Raw genomic sequence first — 26,061 nt, forward strand, 5'->3', positions numbered from 1 at the left:
GCTATTTGGCTTCCTGTCTCTGTCTACCAGCTCCAGAGGCCAATTGTTCTGAGGACAACCTGTCTTACTGCTGAAAACTGAGGCAAAGAAGGTGTTAAGTACCTCAGCCTTTTCCTCATCTTTGGTGACTATGTTCCTCCCCATGTCCAACAAAGAGTGGAGGTTTTCCTTGCCCCTCCTTTTGCTATTGTATTTGTAGAAGCACTTCTTGTGTCTAACAGATATGAGATTGAGTTCAAATTGTGCCTTTGTCTCTCTAATTTTCTTTCTACATGAACTAACTATATTCCTAAACTCTTTGTGAGTAGCCAGCCCTTTTTTCCATAGTCAGTAAGATCTCTTTTTTCCCCCAATTTCCTTCAAAATCTCCCTGTTTAGCCAGACCAGTCGTCTTCCCTGCCGGTTTGCCTTTCAGCACATTGGGACGGCCTGCTTCTGTGCGTTCAAGACTTCCTCCTTGAAGCGTGTCCATCCCTCCTGGACCCCTTTGTTTTCAGGGGCTGTTTCCCCAGGTACTCTCTGAACCAGTCTTCTGAATAGGCTAAAATCTGCCCTCCAGAAGTCCAGCGTAGAGATTTTATTGATGGCCTTCCTTGCATCCCTGAGTATTGAAATCTCTATCATTTTATGGTCACTGAAAGGCCCCAGATGGCCTCCAACCACCACATCTCCCACCAGCCCCTCTCTGTTTGTGAACAGCAGATCTAGTGGGGCCCCATCCCTGCTAGGCTCATTTACCAGCCGGAGCAGGAAATTATCCTCTATACACTCTAGGAATCTCCTGGACTGCCTCTTCTCTGCTGTGTTGAGTTTCCAGCAGACATTCAGCAGGTTAAAGTCGTCCACAAGAACAAGGGTTGGCAATTTTGAGACATCTGCCAGCTGCTTGTAGAATAATTCATCACCCTCATCATCCTGGTTGGGTGGTCTGCAACAGACTCCCACCAGGATATCAGCATTGTTGGCCTTCCCCCTGATTCTGATCCACAGACACTCGACTTATCGTTACTGACTTCAAGTTCTACAGAGTCAAGAGAGTCACATATAGAGCCACCCCTCCACCTCTCCTACCTTGCCTGTCCCTTTTGAAGAGCTCATAGCCACCCATGGTAGCACTTCAGTCATGCGAGTCATCCCACCACGATTCCATGACTACAGCATAGCTTTCCTGCTGCACGATGGCTTCCAGCTCCTCTTGTTTGTTACCCATGCTGTGTGCATTGGTGTACACACACTTCAGCTGGGCTGCTGATTTCGCTTCTAACTCTGGCTTTCCACCCTCAGGGTCATCTCTGGATAGCCTGGTTTCAACCTCTTCCCCCTTCAAACCTAGTTTAAAGCCCTCCTGATCAGCCCTGACAACTTATGGGCTAGAGTTCTATTGCCCTTGCAAATATATAATTACACCTAACTATTAATCACATTTAGTAAACAGCAGATTTCTAATGTTATCTCTTAGACATGATGTGGGTTTTTTCCATGTATTCCTTTGCAAATCATATTTCTTCATCCCTCGTGATCAGTAGCATTCAGAATCTAGAAATCTAAAATACGATGCAATATGTATGTAATGCCATTACAGTACGTATTTCTGTAGATATCTCTCATAAATTTATCTTCATTATATATACCTAATATCCATAAATACATATAAACAAATATTTCTATCATACATACATAAATATCAACTGTATGAATACCATGGATGTATACTTGCATGTACATTTTAGACTGGTAATGGAAAAAAAGGATTCTGTTGCATTTGAACACATGTAACCACTAACTTTTACAAAACAGATACCTGAGAGAATCCTAAAACAGTTAAAGAACTCCATTCAGTATATATCCCACCAAGAATAACAAGATCTCATAGTATCATAGTATCATAGTATCATAGTATAGATTGGGTTGGAAAAGACCTCCAAGATCATCAAGTCCAACCCCTGATCCAACTCCAATTACTATATCATGGCACTAAGGGCCATGTCCAATCTCTTTTTAAAAACCTCCAGGGATGGTGAATCCACCACCTCTCTGGGTAGGCCGTTCCAATGCCTGATAACCCTCTCTGTAAAGAATTTCTTCCTAACATCTAACCTAAACCTCCCCTGGCAGAGCTTGAGCCCATGTCCCCTTGTCCTATTGTTGGTTGCCTGGGAGAAGAGACCAACCCCCACCTGGCTATAACCTCCCTTCAGGTAGTTGAAGAGAGTGATGAGGTCGCCTCTAAGCCTTCTCTTCTCCAGACTGAACAACCCCAGCTCTCTCAGCCTCTCCTCATAGGACTTGTGCTCCAGTCCCTTCACCAGCCTCGTTGCTCTTCTTTGGACCCGCTCCAGCACCTCAATATCCTTCCTGAACTGAGGGGCCCAGAGCTGAACACAATACTCCAGGTGTGGCCTCACCAATGCAGAGTACAGGGGAAGGATCACTTCCCTGCTCCTGCTGGCCACACTGTTCTTGATGCAGGCCAGGATGCCATTGGCCTTCTTGGCCACCTGAGCACACTGCTGGCTCATGTTCAGTCTCCTGTCGATCAGCACCCCCAGGTCCCTTTCCGCCTGGCTGCTCTCTAGCCACTCTGTGCCCAGCCTATAGCGCTGCAGGGGGTTGTTGTGGCCAAAGTGCAGGACCCGGCACTTGGCCTTGTTGAACTTCATTCCATTGGAGTCAGCCCATCTCTCCAGTCTATCCAGATCCCTCTGCAGAGCCCTCCTGCCTTCCGGCAGGTCGACACTCCCTCCCAATTTGGTGTCATCAGCAAATTTGCTGATGATGGACTCAATCCCCTCATCTAAATCATCGATAAAGATGTTAAAAATCTCATTAATAAAGTAGTTCTCTTTTTAGTTCTCTTTTTCTAGGACTGTTCTACAATTTAGCACACTTTTCTGTGAAAATCTGGGTATAGAGCATTTAAGAATATAAGCACAGAATGCAAAGACTTCCACAGAATCACATAAAGCTAATTTACTTCTTTTACACAAAAGACACAAACTGAAGAGATAGAATTTCTCAGATCAGGAATAAAGAATCCCATATTTTCTGTGAAGTGCCAAGCACACTATTATTTCCTAAGAAAATAAACAAATAAATCAGAAACTAAAATTTTCAAAGTTTTTCAAGCGTGTCCACTTCAATAACTGGATGACTTCTACATGATGCAGAGCTCCCACAAAGTCAGTAGCAATCAAGAGAATTCAGAAGTGTGTAGTATTAGATTATTAATCAGAAATAGTCTTACAAAATGTAATAAATCACTTTGGAACCCAAAAGATGATGAAATTCTTCAGATAAGCACCCATATATATCTATGACCATATTCATAAAGCAAGCCCGTCCATGTTTTTGTTTACTTATTTTATGTTTTGTTTTTTATCTATTTCAACCAATCTGCACGTAACACTTTATTTAAAGCTTCCTTTCTAACACGGCCTTATAAACAGGATTTTTCTACTTATACATTACACTGTACAGATACTTTCCAATACTACCATGATCACAACCTCTTTTCTTTCATATCTTATGTCTTTCTAAAGAAGGAAAGAAAAGATGAAGGAGCTATTGACTTGTATTTCAGTTTCGTAAGTCAAACAGTAGCCCTTGAAACTTTGTCAACTGCCTTTGATGAGCAAATCATGCTTGCAGATAGCTAAGCTCAGTATCTGCAGTATTCAAGATATTTCCTACAATAAGCATAAGCAAGTACAAATAAATACTATGGTATAAAGGAACCTATATTTTTTTCAGCTTAGGAAAAACTGAGTCTTTTATTTTGCCAACACCATCATTAGTCTTAAACATGCCAGACTGAATTTACTACATTTCCTTGTACCTCTTTGCGCACAACATCACTACATCCATACAACAACAACCAAAAAAATCAGTTAATTGGGTTTGGAAACATGCTTGCTTTATTTCCTACCTGAAGAATGTAGCCTCGAACATAGTCTCGAAGCGTCCAGCCTAAGCCATGTAGAATATGCAACACCTCCTCTTGCTTCAGTACACTGAAAAGTCGATCAAGCAGTATCTTCAGTCTCACAGGTACAGCCTGAGTGCCGTAGAGCATCAAGCTGCTGATGTCAAACACAACATTGGACTGCACGATCTCCACTTGGGTTGGGTGGTAGAGATGCTGAGTACTAAGTTTGTCCAAGGCTGAAAGAGAAGGGTCAAGTATAAGTAAAGAAAAGACAAGAAAACAACCCCAAAGCGTCATGTATACACATCATATTTGGCAGATGCACTTATTTTCCAGAGAAATATCACCTGGATGATTCACAGAATCACAGAATGGTTTGGGTTGGAAGGGAGCTTTAAATATCATCTAGTCCAAACCCTCTGCCATGGGCAAGGACATCATCAACTAGATCAGGCTGCTCAAAGCCCCGCCCAAACTGTTCTTGAATATTTCCATGGATGGGGCATCTACAACCTCATTGGGTAACCTGTTCCAGTGCCTCATCAGCCTCAGTGTAAAAAATTTCTCCTTTATATCTAATCTAAATTTACTCTCTTTCAGCTTCATGTCCTTGTCAGAAGTCCTTGTCCAGCTTTTTGTAGGCCTCCTTTCAGTACTGAAAGGCTGCAATAAGGTGACCCTGGAGCCGTGCCCAAGTTTCTTTTCAACTCTTCCCCAGGTTGAAGAACCCCAACTCCCTCAGCCTTTCCTCACAGGAGAGGTGCTTCATCCCTCTGATCATCTTAGTGTCCCTCCTCTGGACTCGCTCCAAAAGGTCCATGTCTGGGGACCCCAGAGGCGGATGCAGTACTCTAGTGAGGTCTCAGCAGAACAGAATGAAGGGGTAGAATCACCTACCATATCCTCCTGGCCATGCTTCTTTTGATACAGCCCAGGATAAGGTCAGCTTTCTGGGCCGCAAATGCACATTGCTGGCTCATGACCATGACTTTTTATCCATTCAGGTACCCTGAGTCCTTCTCTGAAGGGCTGCTCTTAGTGAGTTCATCTCGCAGTCTGTACTCATGCCTGGGAGTGCCCCAACCCAGGTAAAGGACCTTGCACTTGGCTTTGCTGAACTTCATGAAGTTCCCATGGAACCACCTCCTCAAGCTTGTCCAGGTACCTCTGGTGTATCAGCCACACCACTCAGCTTGGTGTCTTGTGCATATTTGCTGATATTCTCACTATGTTATTGATGAAGATATTAAACATAATTTTCCCAATATGGACCCCTGACTCATCACTCCTCATCAATGACCCCACTCATCAGTAACGGTGCAGTCCAAAATAGGACTTGCACAGATGCAGTCCAAAACAGGACTAGTTACCAAAGGTCACAAATAATTTTTAATTCCTATGGCAAAAGGTTGCTCAGCTGAGACTCAGAGACTACAATACTCATAGTTCAAGAGAAATTTATGATTAACTGATGACCAAGACTGAGGCTATCCAGAATTGACTGAGACTGTTAAAGGTTTGATACTTAATCTCTAGGGGAAAAAAAGAAAAGATACACCCTAAACTCCCATTTTTAAACATGTTAAAAGTAAATCCCCTGATGTACCATAAATTCCATCAGGAATTCACTACTACTTGAGTTGGTCAGTTTTTTCACCTCACACAAATTTAGAGATAAGGCAAAGGGAAGTTTGCAGGATGAAGGTAGTTATGCTCTCGTGAAGTTACGTAAGAAGGAACTGCATATGACATCACACATTTTACTGACTACCAGTGTTCAAATTTAATTTTATTTCTACTTTATGGACTATGCTGCAGCACCTAACATACTCACTGCTTTTTAAAGAAAAATTTTTGAGCATTTATAATAATCTTATAGGGACTTCTCTTGTACTTCAGTTTCTTCTTGGTTTATAGTCACTAGAGAGTTCATGTACTCTTGATAAATTGCTTTTGTACATATAGAGCACAAAGGCCCTTATCATTTACTTGCTGGCTTCATTCAACACATTTACTCCAAGGACTACATTGTCAAAGAGTTCTGATTTCCTCATACTTCATTTCTTGCAACTGATTTTTCTAATCTTTCCTATTCTAGTGGCTAAGTCAACTTTGAATAAGTAGCTTTAATATTAATTTAACGTTCAAACAAGATAATGAATTGGCAAGGCTAGGGACTGCAGTCCTGTGTGTCTCCACAGGACATTTATACTGAAGAATATGAAGGCTGAGATTTTTTTCTTCCGAAAGTTCTTCTTCTGAAGTACTTTGGCTATATAGGCTTCATGATGTAGGATGATTTATTTACAAAGTCTAATGAATGGGATTTGATATTTTTCTAAGGTGGTTTTTTTGCTTATACCATACCAGATGTGTCCTCAAAGTTCTCAGCAAGAAAAGCCAAGAAAATTGATTTTGTTACTTTGCAGGTTGTGCCGTATGTGTGTTGATATGCATGTATGTGTAGCTGGGGGACAGCACAACCCTTTGGAAGGAGTAAAAAAAATTAATTGTTTTCTAATAGATAGAACACCTTCTACCAGACTATTAAAATTATTGAGTGGATCTGTATCACCCTGAACTTTCCACCTTCAGTCTTACAGAATGAGAATAGTGTCCAAAGACGTTAACTGGCTTCTCCAAGTTTAGACAAATTCAGACCAGAGCCAAGACATGAACGGATATTTTCTGAATACTCAGTGCTTTTTAATCACTGCATCATACTATATTTCTAATATATCTAATATTTGTTGTTGTTTCTCTCTACTTAACAGTAAATACTATGCCCACATAGTGAGGAAAAACAAGTTCTTCCAGCCAAAGAAGACTTGTCTTGCTGAAGATTTTAAGGTCATTATTCCACTGTAATCTAAGTCAGAATGACTAAAGGACATCTTTATCTAAAGGCTATTGGGTGGATGACAAAACTAATAGCTAGAATGAGATTACAAAACTCTGTGGACATATACTCACTTCACGTAGTGTGACCACTCTGAAGATAATAGCTTTGGAAAACCTGAGATGGAATAGAAGTCGAAAAGAAATAAAAAAGGTCCTTTCAAATTACTAAGCACAATATCTGACCAGTGGACAGAAATTTCTACAAGATAACCTGTACTGGTCCATTCAACTGCAATATTTGTTTTCAAGTAGTGTTATCTATAGACATCTGATTCTGAAAACACAGACATGAATAAAAATTAGTATCATGTTAGAATAACATTCAAAATGACAGTGAAATTATCTCCAATTTTGATTTGTGGCCTTATTCTGTATATTATGTAATAAACAAATAAGCAGTGAAGTTTATCCTTTTGAAGTAGAAGTCAGGATATGCACTGAAATGTGTAATTTATAACACAGTAAAACATATATTATTGCATGGGTGCATAAGAACATTTGCAAGCTAAAGACAGACCTCACGTTACATGGAAAAAAAAAGGTTGTAAATGAAAAGAAATGAATGGAAACACAGTTGTGTTCATATGAGAAACAATAGAATCATAAGAATCTGAAATGCTTTCAAACCATTGACTACTCATACCCCTTCAACTTGTCATGAAAATGAAAATTTTCACTCCAATTTGTAATTTATAAAAATTTTCTTGTTTCTTTAAAAGACACTGCTAAGGAGAATTTGATCACTCCTCTGGTACCCTTAGTGAACTAATGTCAGTGTATTCTAGGTGTATTCAAGAGGCCATTCATGTTGATAGACAGATACTTTTTCAGGTAAGACATAAGAAAAGACCTTTCTCATTGTTTTTCCTATAAGAGTATTAGCTTTCTGATTCTTGCCAAATATCAGAGTAGATAGTTGTATTCTGCTGTCCTGAATTGCTCACATGATTTCATGTGGATAATGCATTCCTCATCGTATTCTGTTTTAAACTATTTGTTTAATTTATACATGCTAATGAACAATGCCCCCTTTCACAAGTGAATACATTCAACAGTATCTGCAGCAGCATATGACTTCTTACATGCTTAGGAGGCTTCAAGATTAAATATGCTATATAAAAGAATGTGTTTTATTATACCTGGAAAATAACATAAACAGATGTGTCATTATTGAGAAGTTATCAGTGACTGAACATCATAAAGCACACATTAAAAGTCCATTCCAGGTGCAACGTGAGGTATTACTCAGATTTTGTACAGTTTCAGTGGGATCAAAAGTTCACATATCAAAGTCTTAACATGTTTGTGACGTTTTGGTTGTAACCTGCACAATCTTTTCCAAAAGTGCGACTATGATGGGATCAGTTGTATGCTTGAACTAAGAAGGATTCCTTTTCTTAACAGCCCTGTTTAATCTTAGCACTGTCTTGAAAGTCTGATATTCTTTAATTCAATATAAGTGGAAAAGTGTTCTCTGATACAGGAAGAAGAGATCTAAGGGATCTTAAAATCACGTACTTGCTGAGCATTTAACATTTTCATGGAATGGCCTAAAAAGACCCTTGTGCTTTACTCTGACAACACTCACTCAAGTAATATTTCTGTGGTGAATTCCAAATTTCAAGTACTTATTTCAGAAATTTGTACCATTAAAAAAAGGGAGACCAAAAAGGATTATAAAGAAGTAGAAGACATGACAGAAGACTGCCTTCAACACCCAAAAATTACTAACTGGATAATTAGTATAGGAATTAGGGACCTTTCAGCAATGTTTTTCCAGTATCAAGTATGCACCATAATAATTTAGAATATTTCAGTTGGAAGGGACCTGTAATGATTACCTAGACCAACTGCCTGACCACTGCAGGGCTGCTCATCATTTAAAGCATAATAAGAGGCATTTTCCAAATGACTTTAAGAAGGGAGAGTCTTGGGGCATCGACCACCTCTCTAGGAAGTCTGTGGTTTGACCACCCTCTTAGTAAATAAATGTTTCCTAATGTCAAGCCTGAACATTCCCATGCTGGCTTATTAACTCTTTACCTTCTGGAATAGTAAACAAAATCCCCAAGATTTTAGAGAGAATCTGCTCAGTATAATCTGAATTGTAAAGAGAACTTTGAAGTTATTTCAATATCAATCTTCACATTACAGCCTGAAGTATTCTTCTTATGCAAAATTCCAGTAAAAAAATCTTTAGACCTATTTGTAAAAAGTCAAGGAATAAAGTTTTATGTTCTATTTGTAGTTTGATTTTTTTTTTAAATGTAGTAAAATGGGAAGGGGAAATCTACTTCATCAATTATATTTTTTTACTGGAGTTTTGGGACTCTGTGTAATTCAAAGGAAATTAAGTACAAAGGATACATTAAAATAAGGCTAAGTGCTTCTTCAATTCATCAAAAGACAGAAAACAAAGACAACATTTTTCGTTTCATCTATACTGTGTCCAGTTCATAGACTCAGTTCTGTACATTTACTCATTGCCCTTAGACCCCTTCCTTCCCAATGTGCAGTGAAAAAAAGTCAATCAAATTAAAAGTCATGCCTCTGAGCAGATTCCGCTTTTGTCAAGTAAAAGAAATACAAATACGCAGTGATGAATTTTGTACTTTGGAGATCTCATATTATTTTTTTAATAACTACAATAAAAGTATAAAAGCATGACATTTTGCGTTTACTGAACAGAAAAGAATTTTAAATATCCTAGTTTTAAGCAACTGGAGTTGTAAACACACATATCTCTTGCTAATTTCCTGATCCTAGATAAAAATTTTATTATTCTAGAGAGGGATGAAAAGGTCTAGTGAAACGCTTTCTTTCAGCTTATTTACCTGGCTGTGTATCTCAGAAAACCACAGAGAAGAGTCTATAGGTTTCAATGGGTCATTATGGATCTCATTCCATTTCAGTTTTAAATTTGGGCTGCGCAATAAAACCACTACAGATTTTCCTGCATACTCCCTAGTCAGTTCCCTAACCTACCAAAGAGGAATACTGTTGGAGTATATACACGCATACACACAATGATACAAAACATCATCATCTTTCTGTGCTTACTAGATTCGTTCAAGAGGAGAAAAATGAAAAAAGAATCATATGTAGTTTGTGTCTAGACAACAATAGAGACATTTTTGAAATCTAAATAACTGGGTCACTTTTTGCAGCAAGAGAAACTGAAATTGGAAAACAGATTAAATATACAATACCAACATAAAATGATTCCATAATACGGTTGCAACAACAGTGCATCGAGAATGGTAGAAGAGTGACAGTGCTGAGCACTGTAGTTTGTTGTTGATTTTAGTAGCAAACATGAACAGCTTCACATTTCAAGAGTTCAAGATTTTCTTCTTTTCCATCAGTTGCAGCAAAAAAAAAGCACTAAATCCTTTCAAGAACAGAAGGTAGCTTAGGAATGACTGAAACGCTGGAGGGACAGACAAACTACTGCAGTCATAAGAGGTGGCCTAAGCCACGTCTGCATCCTCAGGATGCAAACTTAATACCACCTTCAACATGGTGTAATGCAGTGCATTTTGAAGGTGGAAAAAATTGCTCCTCAACAATATCATGCTTAGAAGGTGACTAAAGACAAGAAAATTTGTGTCTACTGAACAGCTCATATATTTTCATTGTGTAAGAAATTATCGCACTCCCAGTGCAAGCACTGAGAGCAGGGGACATTAACATTTATATGAGAGGGTGAATATCCTCAATCGGTCTGAGTACAAATTTCAGCTACAACACAGCATCCCTTGCTGATCTCCATTTTACTTCTGTCTTCATTGTTTTCACAATTTAATCCATATAGCAGAGCAATGTTCACTGAAACTCTGTGGATTTCAAAAGATCATGGAAGGAGAGTAAGTAAAGCAAATTCTGATTCATAGGCAAACCCAACTTTTCACTATGCCTTTTATTGTATTTAAAAGCTAATAATGGAAACCATTTGCCAAACGTATTTAGTCTCTGACAGAGGGACATATGTGATCTTCTAATTTACAACTTGCATGTACAGATGTTCACACTTAGTAAAAGGATACTTAATAGCATTTTAAAATTAAACATGTGTTGATAATAGGTGTTGCAAACCCAAACACGGCAACTAAACTGATATGTCTTCATGCCTCACCATGCCTCATGCTCTAACAACATTTTTATAACAGATCAAAAAAAATCAACCCAGCACTTCAGTTGCATGTACACAAATAAATGTTATTAAAAAAAGATTGAATGAAAACTTTCATTAATTTTTCTATCTATGATCTGATTCCAAGTTGAAACATTTAGAATGCAACTAGGTTTATGTAGCCAACAGCAGAACCACAGTTTGTTCACAGACATCGCTTGCTGCCTGCAATTTTTTTATCCCTTTGCAAAACTTTGAACCCTATCCAGCTTTGACACACTGCCTCTTCAGTTAATAACTATCAAGTTTCCCCTTGTCTTCTGTCTACTTTTCTTTGAGGCAATTGCGCACTCAGCACCCCGAGATAATAACACACATCTATAAGATAAAAGCAATGGTATTATTGTAATTGTCTGCCTTTCTCTCTTTAGCCTAATCTTTTTTCCCCCCAGTTTTGACTGCCTCTGTGACACCTGTTTTTGTCTCCTCTGATCCTACGACAGGTTTTCTGCTGACAAGGTTTTTGCCTGACAGAGATTCTGCCAGACAAGAACATAATAAAATATGAAGAACTGCTTGTCAGAGTTTCTGCCAATGCTTACATGAAATGGGGGGAAAAATAAAAAGTCCTTTTTTTTTTTAAAGGGGCCCTTTGCTGGTTCCTTTTGGCCTGTCAGGAAAACAGCCTCCCTGACCAATCCCTGCAAGCCAAACAGGTGTTTTCTTTTGTTTTCTTTCTATACTAACTCCTTTTTCTTCAATAGTGGAAAATATGAACCAAAAAAACCCAAAATGTTTTCTCCTAAAAATTAAGGTTAGACTTAACTTTATGTAGGGGTACCTCAAGAGCATGTCTTTGATTCAGAACTGGCTTTCTAAACTAATTATAAAAATAAAATGGTTGGCTTTTTCTCCCTCTTTCTTGTTCACAGCTAATGCGTTCAAAGGAACAAGCTGTAAAGGACCTTCATCCCAAGTTCTCAGAAAAATATCTGGGCTACTAGAAACTTTCTGCACAGGCAAACTGCAGGAAGGACAACACCTGACTGTGGGGACCATGGTAGGGAAGATGAGACAGAGCCTCTTCTGTGGGATTTGGACCTTGTGTTCCACTTTGTCAGTGTGTGCATTTGTGCCTACATAAAAGAGGACTTCAGCATGATTATCCAGATGATTACCCTGATGGAGAAAAACATGTAGATTAATCTTGCAAGCATCCCAACCCACAGCTGCTTTTGTGTGTGCTGGTATCCACTGTCACCTCTGCTACACACAGCACTAAGGATCAGTCCGTGGTGTCACAGTCTTTAGTGCTCCAACCAATCTCTATTGTGCCAACAATCCTCTCTGGAGATTTCCACCCTGAATTCTGAGGCCATGGGTCCAGAACCACTACTAAAGCTCAGGCCTGGACCTTCATTTCCCACCTCAGCTACACTGTAGGTGTGCCTGGCTATAGACCCGTCTTCTAGATTACCCTCAGAACCATGTTACTGGTCCTCCTCTCTAGCCCCACCTTCTTTTGTTCCTGATTGAAGCTCCTGGATGGACCCTTGACCTTACTAAATTCCCCTGCATGCCAGAGATTGCTAGTGGACATCTACGAGTATCTAGGTTAGTTTACCATGGTCAGACTTCAAGGAACTGTCCTCATGATGTAGACATGGTCAGTGTTCCTGTTGGCTTTGACTTCTGGCTCAGACCTTTTTTGTTGAGCAGCTCCACTATCGCTGCTCTTTGACATCGATTAACAGTGTCATTATTGAAACCTAGAATCTGTAATGGAAGCTGCCAAATAAATAATCTCATACTCTTTGATTAGTCATTCATCTCTGAACTTTGTCTCTTGTCTCCAAAGCTAAATGTCCCCTTTCTATCAGCCATTAACACCTTAAAACTATTCTCTCCATTAATAATGGTGAGATAGGGTTTAATAGTCCTAAAACCATCTGGTTGACATATTATACACAGTGAGACATAAGCATATTTGGGAGTCTTGGATTGTGGTCTGGATTTGGAGGATTTCCATCTTAATTCTAATGCACCTCAACTCCATTAACTGTGATTCACAGAAATTCTAGGTTGGAAGGGATTTCTGCAGATTGTCTGGTGCATGCTTCTAATGAAAGTAGGGCCTCGGATTAGGTTATTTTTTGTCCTGCCAAGATGTCTTTAGTATTTAAAGGGGGGAAATTCCATCACTTCTCCAGGTAGCCTATTCTACCTTTAATGCATCATTGAAAACTGTAATGAAAATGCAACAGGCACTGCCCACCTCTTAACATCATTCTGTTTGAATGGAGTATGGTGTGGCACATGTATTTCAAAAAGGCAAGCTAAGACCATGGTGGTGTTTCAGTTCAGGGTGTAACTCTGGTTCAAGCCTATGAAACTCTCTCCCACACATGTTAAGCCATCTCAGTTTTTCCTGGAAAACCCGCTGTCTTAAAGTTGCTCACAGTTGAAGATGTTCAGACCCTGTGAAGACTGGTTCATAAAACTAGTCCTACCATTCATCCACCTTTCCCATCCCAATTCAGGTACTGTGACCATTTCACAAATCTCCTGTTAAATACACTTCAGAAAAATTGACAATTAGAAAAGTCTCTGAGACTCATGTTATTCATTTCTTGTATTATCTTTTCTCCTTCCAAAATCCAGATGGAAATGCGAACACTATTGCCTGCTAAATTAATCTGGAGCAAGTTTCCTCATAATGCTGTAGCTCAAATTGAAATTCCTCCTTGTAGATAAAAAAAAAAAAGGGTTTTTTTGTTCAATTTCAGATTTGCAAAACAGAAAGCTGAGGTAAAGTTACCCATGACATGATTGTTACTTTGAACATCTGAAAGCAGTATGAATTTTTTATTCTTGAAGTCAAATCCCATTTTAAGCTTATAAAATATATGGGTAGGGATTGTTTTACTTAGAGCTCTTTCAATTTGTGTTCTGCTTAACCTAGAGAACTCTAGTTAATTAAGATGTTGCTATAAACAATTACACTTCTTTTAGGATTGTTAAGAAGATATAAAAATTTATGATCTAATAAAGTGCACTAAAATGATAAAGTGGTTAGCACAACACAGCAATTCATGTGCAGCAGTGTAGGTGTTAAAAGAGACAAGCAAGCAGGTACTGTCAACTAAACATCCTGGAGTGGATGCATGTCATAGAAGTTCACCACTACTTCCCCACAAATCTGTTGGTGACTTGCACTCCCAAGTCCCACAGAATTTATCCTGCTCATCTGGGAATCAAGTAGTGAACACCGGACGCTCTTTTGCTCCCATCTGAAACTATGGCATTGTAATGACTTTCTTATCACCACCGTTAAGGGGGCAAGATCATGGGTTTCACTGACTACCTTTCCAAAAACTAGCTTCTACTGTGACTGGAAAGAGGAATTCCAAGTGCTAATTTAAAGTCTTTGGTTTTATTGCCTTTACTCCATCTTGCACATAGCAAGTCTATTTGTATCCTTACTGGTTTTCTTCCTCAAGAAGAAAGGATAAGGTATCATTATCCAAGACATGTCCTAGAATTTTATCCTATTGTATTGGGTGTACTGAATGAGATTAAGCCTTCTCTGTAAAATGCAAATTCAATAATAATGGACACCAAAATAACAATATCTTGCACTTTTTAAATTTCTTTAGTCTAAACCTTTATTTTATAGCCAAACAATGGCAATCATAGTTAAAAAAGTGTATTTCAGAGTCACAAATCAGTATCTGATGGTAATAATGCCAATTCTGTGAGACCAAAAAATGCGATTACTAAATTAAAAGGATTTAACTTTGAGATGTGAATATAACTCATCCCAGGAGAAACAGGCACTACACTTCTGGTCTCTTTAGGGCTTACAGGGCACTGGAGTGGTCCTTAGCTGTATGCTTAATGTCTGGTCAGGTATAATCCCACCTGACTGTCTGAAGGACATTGGCATATTCAAATCCAGGACTGTGAGCCAAGAAAGTTGGGGAGAGTGGGAAAGGTCTAACCTCTTCCTGACTGATTAACATGCTCTGTCAGTGGCAGGGACGAAGAGAAGAAAACATTTTAATTTGAACAGATCCCCAGGGAAATCGAAGGAGGTATGAGTGTGAGCACATGTAAGTTAGAGCCTGTGGTTTACTTCCAGGGAAAAGATTACTCAACACCTGAGGATGTCAAATTTACAGGGGAGTTAAACCCTTGACCGTATGGTTACATAGGTATCATCTGAATACAAGGATGGAAAAGGAAGGCATCTTATTTGATCTTGGGGCATCTAAGCATTATTTTTTTTCTGTCACTTCTGTCTCATAAGCCTTTCCAACAGTATTATTTGTCTTGGATGCCCTAATACCTGGATTTGCTTTTATCTCAGCATGACTTGCATTAAGGGTCATATCAGAGTAACCCAAAGCAAACACTACATCACATCATTCCTAAGAATATGGCAGACTTTAAAAATAAGTACTGGATCAGAGTATCCACAAGATAACAGAATGCATTTTCTCTGTGCTGTATTGGCTGCTTTGGGAAATCCTGCTGAAGGGAATCAAAAAGGAATAGCATAAGCAGAAGACGGGCACTTAAAAAAGTGTTTACCAGTAATGAATGTTAATCTTGTAAGGTTCCTGGAAGCAACTTAGTAATGAAAAATATGCCTCAGCCTTCAGGGTCAAAAGAAAGTTGTAACAGATGGATTAAAATGATTTTGTCAGTAAAAGACAGGAAAAGCCAGACTAGATCTAAAAGAGTTTTACTTTAAAAGTCATGAAAAGCTAGCTTTCATTATCAATGAACTGTTGAGAATTACTTTGCTAAAAATCTCTACATAACTAAAAAAAAAAAGAGGAAGAAACATGTTCTCATGATTTTCTCAAGTAAATTTAAAGCATTTCAACTAATTAAATAGATTGAATGGAAGGAAACAAGTGTGTTTGATATGATAAATTGTGACTATTTTTTATATCCAAAGGAACAATATAGAAATAACCTGATTATTTTACTACTCAACTATAATCATAGGATTAAATTTCTCTTTTTTTTTATTTACTTTCTTCATAAAAATCTCCATTTTTAAGAAAAGAACAACATGGTAGTTTTGTCAACATTTAGAGAGACTCTAAAGATTGCTTTGTTTTATTTTGTTAGGGATTATCTCTGACTTTGCAAACCTGGATTTCTTTCACTTAACAACTTTGGACTGAGACAAATGTAGGAACTCAGCTAAATTTTATTTCAACATAGCACTCGTCTCCATTCTTGCCTCATTTCCACACAGCTCACATTTAAAATATAAACCTTCTTCATGAACCTGCTTTCAGAAACTTCAAGGTAAAAGAGAGAGATAGCATCACTAAAATTTCCACAGCATTCTTCTGTTTCTCTTCTTATTTCTACCTGTCATTCCTTTCTTTTGTTCTCAATTCATGTTTCTTTTACCTGACAGTTTCATGACCTACCATGTGGAAATTCAGAAAACTCAACCATTCTGAATGAAGAAGTCACAGTCATGTCATGCATCTGACTTTACGACATTTTCCATTTTCTAGTGGAGGCTGTTGTTTTCATTCTTAGTCTCATTTACAGCAATCTAGCACATGCATTAAATAAATATTAGCAGCAGAAAACTTCCTTCATAAGGTGTAACTCACACGGCATATGTATTCACTGTACGGTAGCTTTTAGTCTGGAAAAAAAAAAGTAATGGATGTACCCTATGTGCCAAAATCTACCAGTTAATGTCTTCTTCATTAAAACTGAAAGGAACTTTCTTTCAAAGCTACCAGAGAGAAGGCCTGCCCAGTCTTAAATGGTATGTGGCCTCATCATACCTCTGAGAGGTACTAAAACTGACCTGAATAAATACTCTATCCCTGAGCTGTACTGATTGGCACGGTGAAGACAAAAAGACATCTGAGACCCCTAGAGGACTAAGGATCAGCTTTCTCTGAGAGAGAGGAAAAAAAAAAAGGGAAACAGTACAATGTTCACAGGATACTTAATTTCCTAAGGTAGATCAGTGTAAAATTCAGCTACTCCAGGTATGCACAGTATACCAAAACATCTGAAAAACATGCTGTTGCTGAGTTTTATCAGTGACCTTTTTCAGGGTAAAACGGTAAAGTGGCATTTCTAATTTTCTGACTCTCTTTGAAACAAGGTGACAATGATTTCAGACAATTTTAGTAATACTAATATACAGTGAGAGGGTATTTTTGTGGGGATACTGAAACTAAAATAAGTAGAATGAATGTCAGAAATAATAGCTTTAGTCTACGGATATACGTGGTCTTGGCACACCTTTTCAGAGCAAAAGAGTTATGAGAGGGTAGACTGTATTTCCCATTGATACTGCATTGGGTCTTTTGATCTGTTGGACAAGGTATAATAAGAGTATTTCTGCTAGCAGTATGGCAGTTGTTATTCTGATATCAATGACATGCATGCAAGGCAAAATCCAGAGTCAATGAAATCAACATCTTTTTACTGCAGACTTGCCTAATTTCTTTCCTCACAGGCTAAGATACTTTTGCTAGAGGAAGTGCATAGCAAATAAAGTGGGTTTTTTTTCTTTATTTCCAAAAAACTTCGACTACGTGTTGTAGTCATCTTACTCCCATATGGCTTAAAAGCCACAAAATACCAATTGCCTGGGTTAAAATAAATTCTCTTTAAAAAACTATTAAGATTTTAATAAGATTTTATTTTCCACCATATGGACTATACAAAGTATCTTAACCATTGAAAAAAAAAGGAAGGAAAGACACTTACCTTATCTGCTTGCCTGCCTGAAGTCTAATAAGTACTTGATAATGCTGCTATGCTCTGCACAGCTTTTGGCTTTGGCCTTAAAAACACTGATTACCACAGTGACACAGGACTCAAAAACTTGATAAGCTGAACTTTTGTCAACAGAAACATTTATCTTGCCACAAAAGCGCTTCTCAAATGTATCTGTTCATATATTTACTATCCTGCTTTTGGCAACTCCAGAGAGATGAAACTGAACCTGTAGGAAACCTTTCTTTTCAAGACGTGTGCAGCTTATATCAGGTAAGCGAGGGACACATGAGAAAGACAATGGAAACAGGAAAGAAGAAAACAGATAAGCAGCTGCTAAGTACAATAATACAGTAGTGAATGTATGCCCTTCCAACATTTTAAATGGCACCTCTTAACATGAGTTAATTCTGCACAGATGAGTCAAGTACATCATGAGAAGACTGCCATTCCAAGCTATTTTTTGATCTATTCAGTATCAGAACTGAATAAGCACAGTACTTACTGTTGGAAACACCTATTCTTTGATAATTACATTCAGTAAAGCACTACATCATGTGTCAAGGAGCTGAGCTGAAATTCATTAATAAAAATCAGAAGGAAACCCTTTAATTAAAGCAGCAGGAAATACTATTTGCATTCAAGGAAGAACTTCTGAAAGTACCATGCTAACGGTTTTAAGAAAACAATTTCTGAACAGCAATCTGATTCAGTCACTTTGAAATCCAGTCGCTACTGTGCATTAAATTGATCCATCTCCTGAACACTGCCCTCAAAATCCTCAAAACCAGCTAAGATCAAGAATGAAGTAGATGCATCATTGTCTCCAGAAAGTAATTTATACATCTGTGCTTTATGTATATGAAATCTGACTTGTCTCATTCTGCCATAAAATGTAAATACTCCAGATGAATGTACACAAAGTACACTAAAAAAAAAATAAATAAATCAGAGCATCATTCACTTTGCACAGTAGAAAAACAAACACTTTCTAATAATATATGGCTGTATTAAGTTTTCCATTTGGAATGTTAAGCACTCAGATATGGGAGCAGGTGATGTATCCCTAATCATGACATCCCTAATTCCTAAACTTTCTGGATTGGTAAACAGGGACATTTCTACAATACACACTGTGGTAATCTCAGATTACTGTCATATACTCTGACTTTGAATTCAACCACCTCATAGGGAAGAATTTATCAGGAAAATCTGACTGCACTCTTGTAAGATGTTACCAATTAAAATGAAAACTCAAGATGTTCAGGTGCCAGAATCTAAGTGCTAGACTCCCGATTTCTATTGTTCAACAGGAGGACACCTTGCAAAAAAGCTAAACAGTGCTTCCCTATCTGTGGATCAGCAAAATCTCAGATGCTGATTCTACACAAAACCTGAAGCAAGCCTGAACTATACAAATTCTGTGAGGTTTACCAATTCTTCCAAGAAATGTGAACCTGGTTATACTGTGACTGAAGATATTTTTCTGGGAAATTAGGGGAGTAAATATTAGTTATATCCTTAGATAATCTAGTATATAATAAATCTGCAACCAGCTACCAGTTTGGTGGTGTTCTAGGCAGGCTGTAAGCATTACTAGGCTGTGTACCTGCTTCCCTTTCCATTTCTGTGAAGATTTTAAAAGATTCTAAGTCAGTCTGCACTGCTGAATTTGTTGAGCATTCACACTTGTCATACGTCAGCCTGGGAATCAAGTACCTTCTACTCAAGGTCTTATCAAAATAAAATAAAATTCATAGAAGAGAAGCCTTAATGCCTAATAGAAGTGGGGAATGAGGACTGTACTTGCTTTGGTGACAATAGCCTAGACCATGAGAAAAAAATTACTTCAACAGTAATTTCTTCTGCAAACATAGCAATCTTTCTGTCCCCTTCTCCCCCAGCCCTTCTCTTTTTTTTTTTTCATTAAACCACTTTAGGTATCCTCCTTATTTGCCTTCTGATGGTGTATACAGCACTCTCTCTCTTTCTCTCTCATGCTAGTTTAATCACGACTGTCCGGAAAAAAACTCCATGAAATACACAAAGTAGGAAAGGATAAATAAAATGGAATTTTCATGCCTTTATATAGAACCTGGGCATTCTAAGACCTTCTTTCTTTATTTACTTAAACATGGGAAGAGCTGTTCAACTCACAGATCATGTATGCACAATTTCATGGAGCCATATAAAATACACTCATCCCAACGTGAGATCTGCAAGTTTAACACTGGTATGTTTGAATTTCCATTAGGCCCTGTGACTTTTTGGTTGATGCCTCTTTGCAAGACAAACTCTGCTGTGCAACCATACTGTAAACTTCTTGCCTTTCTGTTAAGCCCTGCTAGAACTACATTATTTCCTGAAGGCTAGAATACTCCTTTGAGCTGTATACAAGCTGTTGAACTCTAGAAGCACTTGAAGCTATTGCCAGAATAGCAGACTATTACTTTTTCATCCTACAAATTGCCATAAAAAAAGGACGTGCATGCATACACATGTACGAACCCAGTCTGTGCACACATGCAATTATAGACAAATAGGTATAACTACTGCCTGTATCACTCCAGTTCTTACTATTTAGAGATACTGGTAAAGATAGACAGAATAGAAAAAAAAAACCTGGAACAGACATTTCTTACCATGTGCCACCCAGCCATGTTTACACTGATCACAGGTTCTCAGGTTAATCTTCCCTGGCTGAAAACATTCACATGTGCAATTTACCAGTGTACAGCGAATAGCCTAGAAAAAGAAACGAAAAACACATATTAATGTATTTCTACCTGCTAGTACAAATTTGTTGTGAGAGCTCTAAGGATATGAACTGCATAGCAAAACCCATTTTTCTAACATCCAAAACACTCATCTTTCTTTTAAGTAGAAATTAATTTTCGTTCAAAAACATAGGTTAGTATGTCCCATGGATTTGAATACATTCCTAAAATCTTTAAAAGAATTGCTCTATTTCCTTTAGGAAAAAAAAAAAAGTGGTAGTATGAGGATTCTGTAGGAAAACTACAGATATGTTTCCCCTTCTCCCGTGGTACCCAAACTTATTTTCAGGTTTCCTTTATGTGGTTCAACTAAGAAGTAACTCTGCTGCAGAAAGGAGTCACGTATTTGATGGGTTCCCAAAACAGGATAAAATTATCACGGTACAAGAATAGGACTGGTTCATAAAACATTCTGTAACTTTCCTTTGCATTTATTATTTTCTCTAGTATCTAGGCATAGTCCTCTAGCTCCTAACACTCCTCATTTGTTAAACATATATTTCTCTGTTTCAGAGTAGCAATTCTAAAACTCCAGTCCTATGCAGAGATCTCAAATTTGCTTAAATAATACACATTATTAATATCTCATCTTACTTTAAAAAATTATTTCAAAAAATTACACAGGTTTACTTTGGCAGGGGCTAGCTACATCTACAGAAAAGTGAATATAAAGTGAATGAGACTCTTTATAATGTAACAGACATATGTTTTTAAATAGTGTAGAAGATGACCTGTGCACTTCAAACTGCTGCTAATAAATTTATGGTATGCATTTAGATGTAATTTGCATGGAGATTTCTGAGACGGGGATGCTTATTCTGATCATTCACAGATTAACAATCTACTGTAACTACCAGAGCTGCCAGGAAAAGATATCTCTATAGATTTAGATGCAATCAATGATTACTTGGGGCTAAGGTGGAGGAAGGGTGCTTGGTACCTATTGCCACAGCGATCCTGAAGAATTATGAAGACACTTGCCTTTTCCAAGGAATTAACAGACAAATTCACGTACTTTTCCCATACTAAAAAATAATTATCTTAACTATACTGCCTTTAAAAAAATTACATTCAGCACTAGCTTGCCCAAGCTAAACTCCTTGGGTGCTGACAATGAAAAAGGCTCAGAGTTATTCCAAATGTTTGATCTCTTTACTTATTTACCTGCATTAGACAGCAATTTAAAGACACTTGTAGTTCAGGGATACATTTAATATCTGTATTTCTCTGACAAATTTCGGGTACAAGAGTCCTTTATCCCTCCTATCCTATTGCTCTTTTACAATCTTTTACAAACCTACTGGAGAAAAAAAATCCTGCTCTATTATGCCTGACACTTCAGGTCCTCAGCCCCAATGTCACCTGTCCAATTACTAATTAGCTAGGTTATAAAACACTGCTCTATGTATGCCTGATTAAAAGAATTAGTAATATGAAATGTAAGGGTACCAAAGAAGTGCTGACTACGCAAGAATAATATATGTGTTTGTGGGTTATGAGAAAAAATTCTCCTGAAAGGCCCTGTTTCATGTTCAATAGTTTATTGAATCAGTAATATATCAGGTCTCCACTGGTCAGTAATGGTGTTCTTTTGCTAATATGTTCATTAATTAATGAACTCAGTAATTAATTGTACTGCAAGAAGGAGGTCTTAAAAAATGGTATTCTTATTTGACCATAAAAGATTTTCTCACATTCACTACCTTTTTTAGATCTCTGCACCTATGTGATACATATTTGTTGTATTCGATGGTATTTTGATTTGTTCACTTGTCACTTACAGTATGTATAAGAGGTGTAATATAGTGTAGTACATGTAGCAGATGAAACTCTGACATTTGGTAGAGCTGCTTTATTAAGGTTCATCAGCATTTCCATTACAACCCTATCTACTTTTGGTCTAGAGACTAACAGGTTGTCCGTTAAAATTTGATTCAGCTTGAACCTGAAATACAATGTTTCAGCCTAAGAGTAAGTTTTATTACACAAGTTAAAAACGATCCATTTAGCTGCTATAGATTTAAGATGGGGTAAAAAAAGTTTAGGTTACATGTTTCTTTTCTTCTTTCCTAAGTTAAAGAGAGTATTGATGATGTAAAGTGTTGAAGGAGATTAATTAATTAGTATAATTTCTATCTTCTATATCGCAAAAAAAGTTCATCCAAATTTTTCAGAAACGTGAAAATGTCAGCTTTTCCCCCAAGTAACTAAATCTGAAAAGTCTTCAAAAAGAGCTATGCACTTTTATAAAGTAATACAGATTGGCATGAGAAACTCAAAAGATAATTAGCAAGGCCAAAATATTGTCTGGCCTTACTTGGCTGCTTTTTCTGCAGCATGTGTGTGGATGCCAGGTTGTAATTTGGTTTCAGTAGTTCCCAGTTCCACCACAGAGAATCCCATGCACACTTCTGAGTCCTGAGGATTACCCCTCAAGCTGCAAGATGCTCATTTAGGGTTGGAAATACTCATTCTAGTTCAATCTCTGGCATGATCTTAGGCAAATTACTTTGTTAGCCTGATGCCTACAATTCCCTAAACAACAACCAGACACAATGATAGTAAAGTGTTACCAGGGTAGATGCAACATAAATTTTGAGGCACTCTATAGTAGTAGCGGCTATTGAAAAATCTCAATCTTTATTTCAAAGATAAATTTTTCACTATACTCAGTTTGTTCAGGATCATTGCAACTACCTCAGATCACTACAATATCCAACATGAAGCCAATGTAACTGGGTGAAGAAAAGATTCAAGATGCCAGAAGTAGTCTGTGTTCTTACACACAGGGACAGAACACTAACATTCACTAAACACAAAAGAAAGTACTGTCCTTGAAGATCTTCAAAATGAAAACTGAGTTTTTCAAGGATATGCATCCAAATTATTAACAGTGTTTTTCTACTGTTTTTCAATAGCATTTGAGCATACAAGTCAGTGAGAGCTTGTGCAAGAGATCCAGGATGGACCGAGAATGGCAGCTGGAGGTGAATGCGGTATAGATTCACCTAAGAACCCAAAGCTGTAATGCAATCTCCATTTTCCAGTGGCAGAATTTTAAGACACAGTAGCTGGTGTGCTTGTAGATAGCAGCGTGTGTTGGGGAAACTGTGGTCAGACATCTGTTACTGCTTAATTTGAAAGGGGTGGGGTCGGAAGTCTGGATAAGAAAAAGATCCTGGGTGAGTTTGTAGCCCCTAAATATTGTAACCATTGTTCAAATCTGTTAAAGAGTAGGTATAAAAATCCAAGGGCGTAGCAATATTAAACTTTTGCCAGAAAGTGCTTCTGAAAGAGTACAGCTAGGCATTCTGGAAGTCATGCCTTGTAATTCTGCCTTCCCGAGATTTTGCTAAAAAGTTTATGCAATGGGACTTTGCATATTAAACTATTTTTAGGGAAAGAATCATAAATCTTCCCTGACTAAGGTTTTCCTAGAAATTTCTCTAAGAGACAGAGAGAACAGAAGGAAAGGGAAAAAAAGCAATGACTTTTCCTAGTAAAAGAAAGGGTAAAATCAGCAAATACAGCCTCCCCTGTACTAGCTGGTAGGCAACCATGTATTTAGATGACAACTTCCAGGTTACATATCCTTAAGTATGTAACAAAACATGGTTTTCTACAGCTTCTTGAGACATGTTGTTATGTTTTACCACATCAATGGCCTTCAGTTAAAAGGAGTTCTCAGACATTTTTATACATCCCTTCAAGTGAGTTCCTAACATAACTTTGCTTGTATTTCTATCAAAATTATAATGAGGACCTGTGGAGGAAATAGACTGGATTTCAGTAGAATCATTTACAATAGTTTATACCACTGATTCCTAAAATCCTAAAATTTTATAATTGACACTAAACATTCAGAAATATCCTGCTGCTCTCTTTGAGATCTTCTTCCTGTAAAGCATAACACAGAAAGGAGGGAACTCTATCTAATATTAAAGCATGATTTCTAGTACATGTATGCGTAAGTTTGTATGGATAACATTAAAAGATGTTAGACCTGACATCTGTGGGTTTTCCCCAGACCAAGAATATTCATTTAACATTGTTTGGGTGATTTGATTATATCTAAAAAGTAAATATTATTCACACTTTAATAGAAATAGCCTACAGCAGTGGTGGAAAATCAATCTGTCTATTTTGCAGAGCTTCCAAGGGATAAGGGGCAATAATCTACCACGAAAGGGATTACAGTGTGGGAGAAGGAGGAGAACATGTGAAAAAGAGATATGATTCTTCCTCTGGAGTTCTTACCAGTGACTACAAGAGATGAAGGGAGTTTTAAATGATATAATATTCTGGAGATATTATATAATATATATATATATATAATATATAATATATAATATATATATATATAATATATATATATTATATATATATATTATAACATAACTTAACATAACTTGTGATGAGGCCTCAAGAGTCCTGTGAGGTTGAATAGCATCTTACTGAAGTCTTAGATACATGCAGTGGCAGTGTTAACAGAGCTTTACTCTTCATGTCCTTGCCTCACCTTTTTCAAGTACAAAAAGGTATTTGAGAAATGTCCCCTATCCAACCATCTATAATATATTACTGTGCATCTGAATACATAACGGAGTAAACTATACCCACTCTCTGTACAATCTACCTGTCTAATGCATCCCCCATACATTTGTCCTACAGAGTTCACACAATCTAAATCCACTGTTAACCAGATACAGGAGCATGAAGCTTGAGGATGATCTGGTCATTGAAATCTTTTCAGCAAGACTGCAGACCAGCTAACTGATGCAGTTCTTGACAGCTGCTTTAAAATCAGTAAGACTCTAAAGTGCATACGCACTTTGCACAAATGTATGAATTAACAAGAATGCCAAGGGTTTTAAATACACACACATATACACACACACATACTTAAAATTTAGATTTTGTATAATGTGGCAATTTACAAGCTCTATGTGCTTTTGTAATACAGGCAAGAACTTCCCCTACTTAATTGACAGAAAAAATGATCTCATTTATGATTTTAGAAACAATAAAAGTGTTGGTGGTTTATATCAATAAATGAAATATTTGTATGAAATTACAAGAAGGAAAAGCAAAAGTAAAAAGTAAAAGCAAAGGTTACTTGGAAAAGTAAAAGTTTCCAAGTCTACTTGGAAAAGTAAAAGCAAAAAAACACTTTTTGCAACTTATCTCTCAACTTTAAAAAAACCCAGTATGTTAAATTAACATTTTCTATCTATTGTCAAAAAGTTTTATTCTATATTGGAAATGCCCAATACCTAATTTTGAACCAATATTTTATTGAAATTAAGTAACACTGTCATTGGGAGAATAATTTAGAGCCATATAGTAGTTGGTCTTGAGACATGACACCACATCAAAATAATCAAAATTAATGAGTAAGAGGTTGATGAGAAACATAGAGATCTACACTTGTGTTAGTTTATGTTGACTTATGACAGTAAGTTATGAAGCAGCAGACAACAGGTAAGTTCTGCACATGTTTCAGCACTTTTTTAATAGAGAGTCTCCTCTGCTATTATTTTTTTCTTACTGTT

The 26,061-nt window shown here is 37.4% G+C and overlaps 1 protein-coding gene across 4 annotated transcripts in view; it reads right to left on the bottom strand.

The window, feature by feature from the left end:
• The window catches only part of BNC2 (basonuclin 2), a 332,087-nt gene that overhangs the window by 101,874 nt on the left and 204,152 nt on the right, over positions 1–26,061 (bottom strand). For all 4 annotated transcript variants that reach the window (XM_027634395.1, XM_027634393.1, XM_027634394.1 and 1 more), the window contains exons 3-4: positions 20,375–20,477; positions 3,926–4,161 (exon numbers count right to left, since the gene is read on the bottom strand). In XM_027634395.1, the coding sequence (XP_027490196.1) occupies positions 3,926–4,161; positions 20,375–20,477 (339 nt within the window). The remainder of the gene's footprint in view (positions 1–3,925; positions 4,162–20,374; positions 20,478–26,061) is intronic.

Source organism: Corapipo altera, unplaced genomic scaffold (assembly GCF_003945725.1).
Source record: "Corapipo altera isolate COAL_440 unplaced genomic scaffold, ASM394572v1 61411, whole genome shotgun sequence".
NCBI lineage: Eukaryota > Metazoa > Chordata > Aves > Passeriformes > Pipridae > Corapipo > Corapipo altera.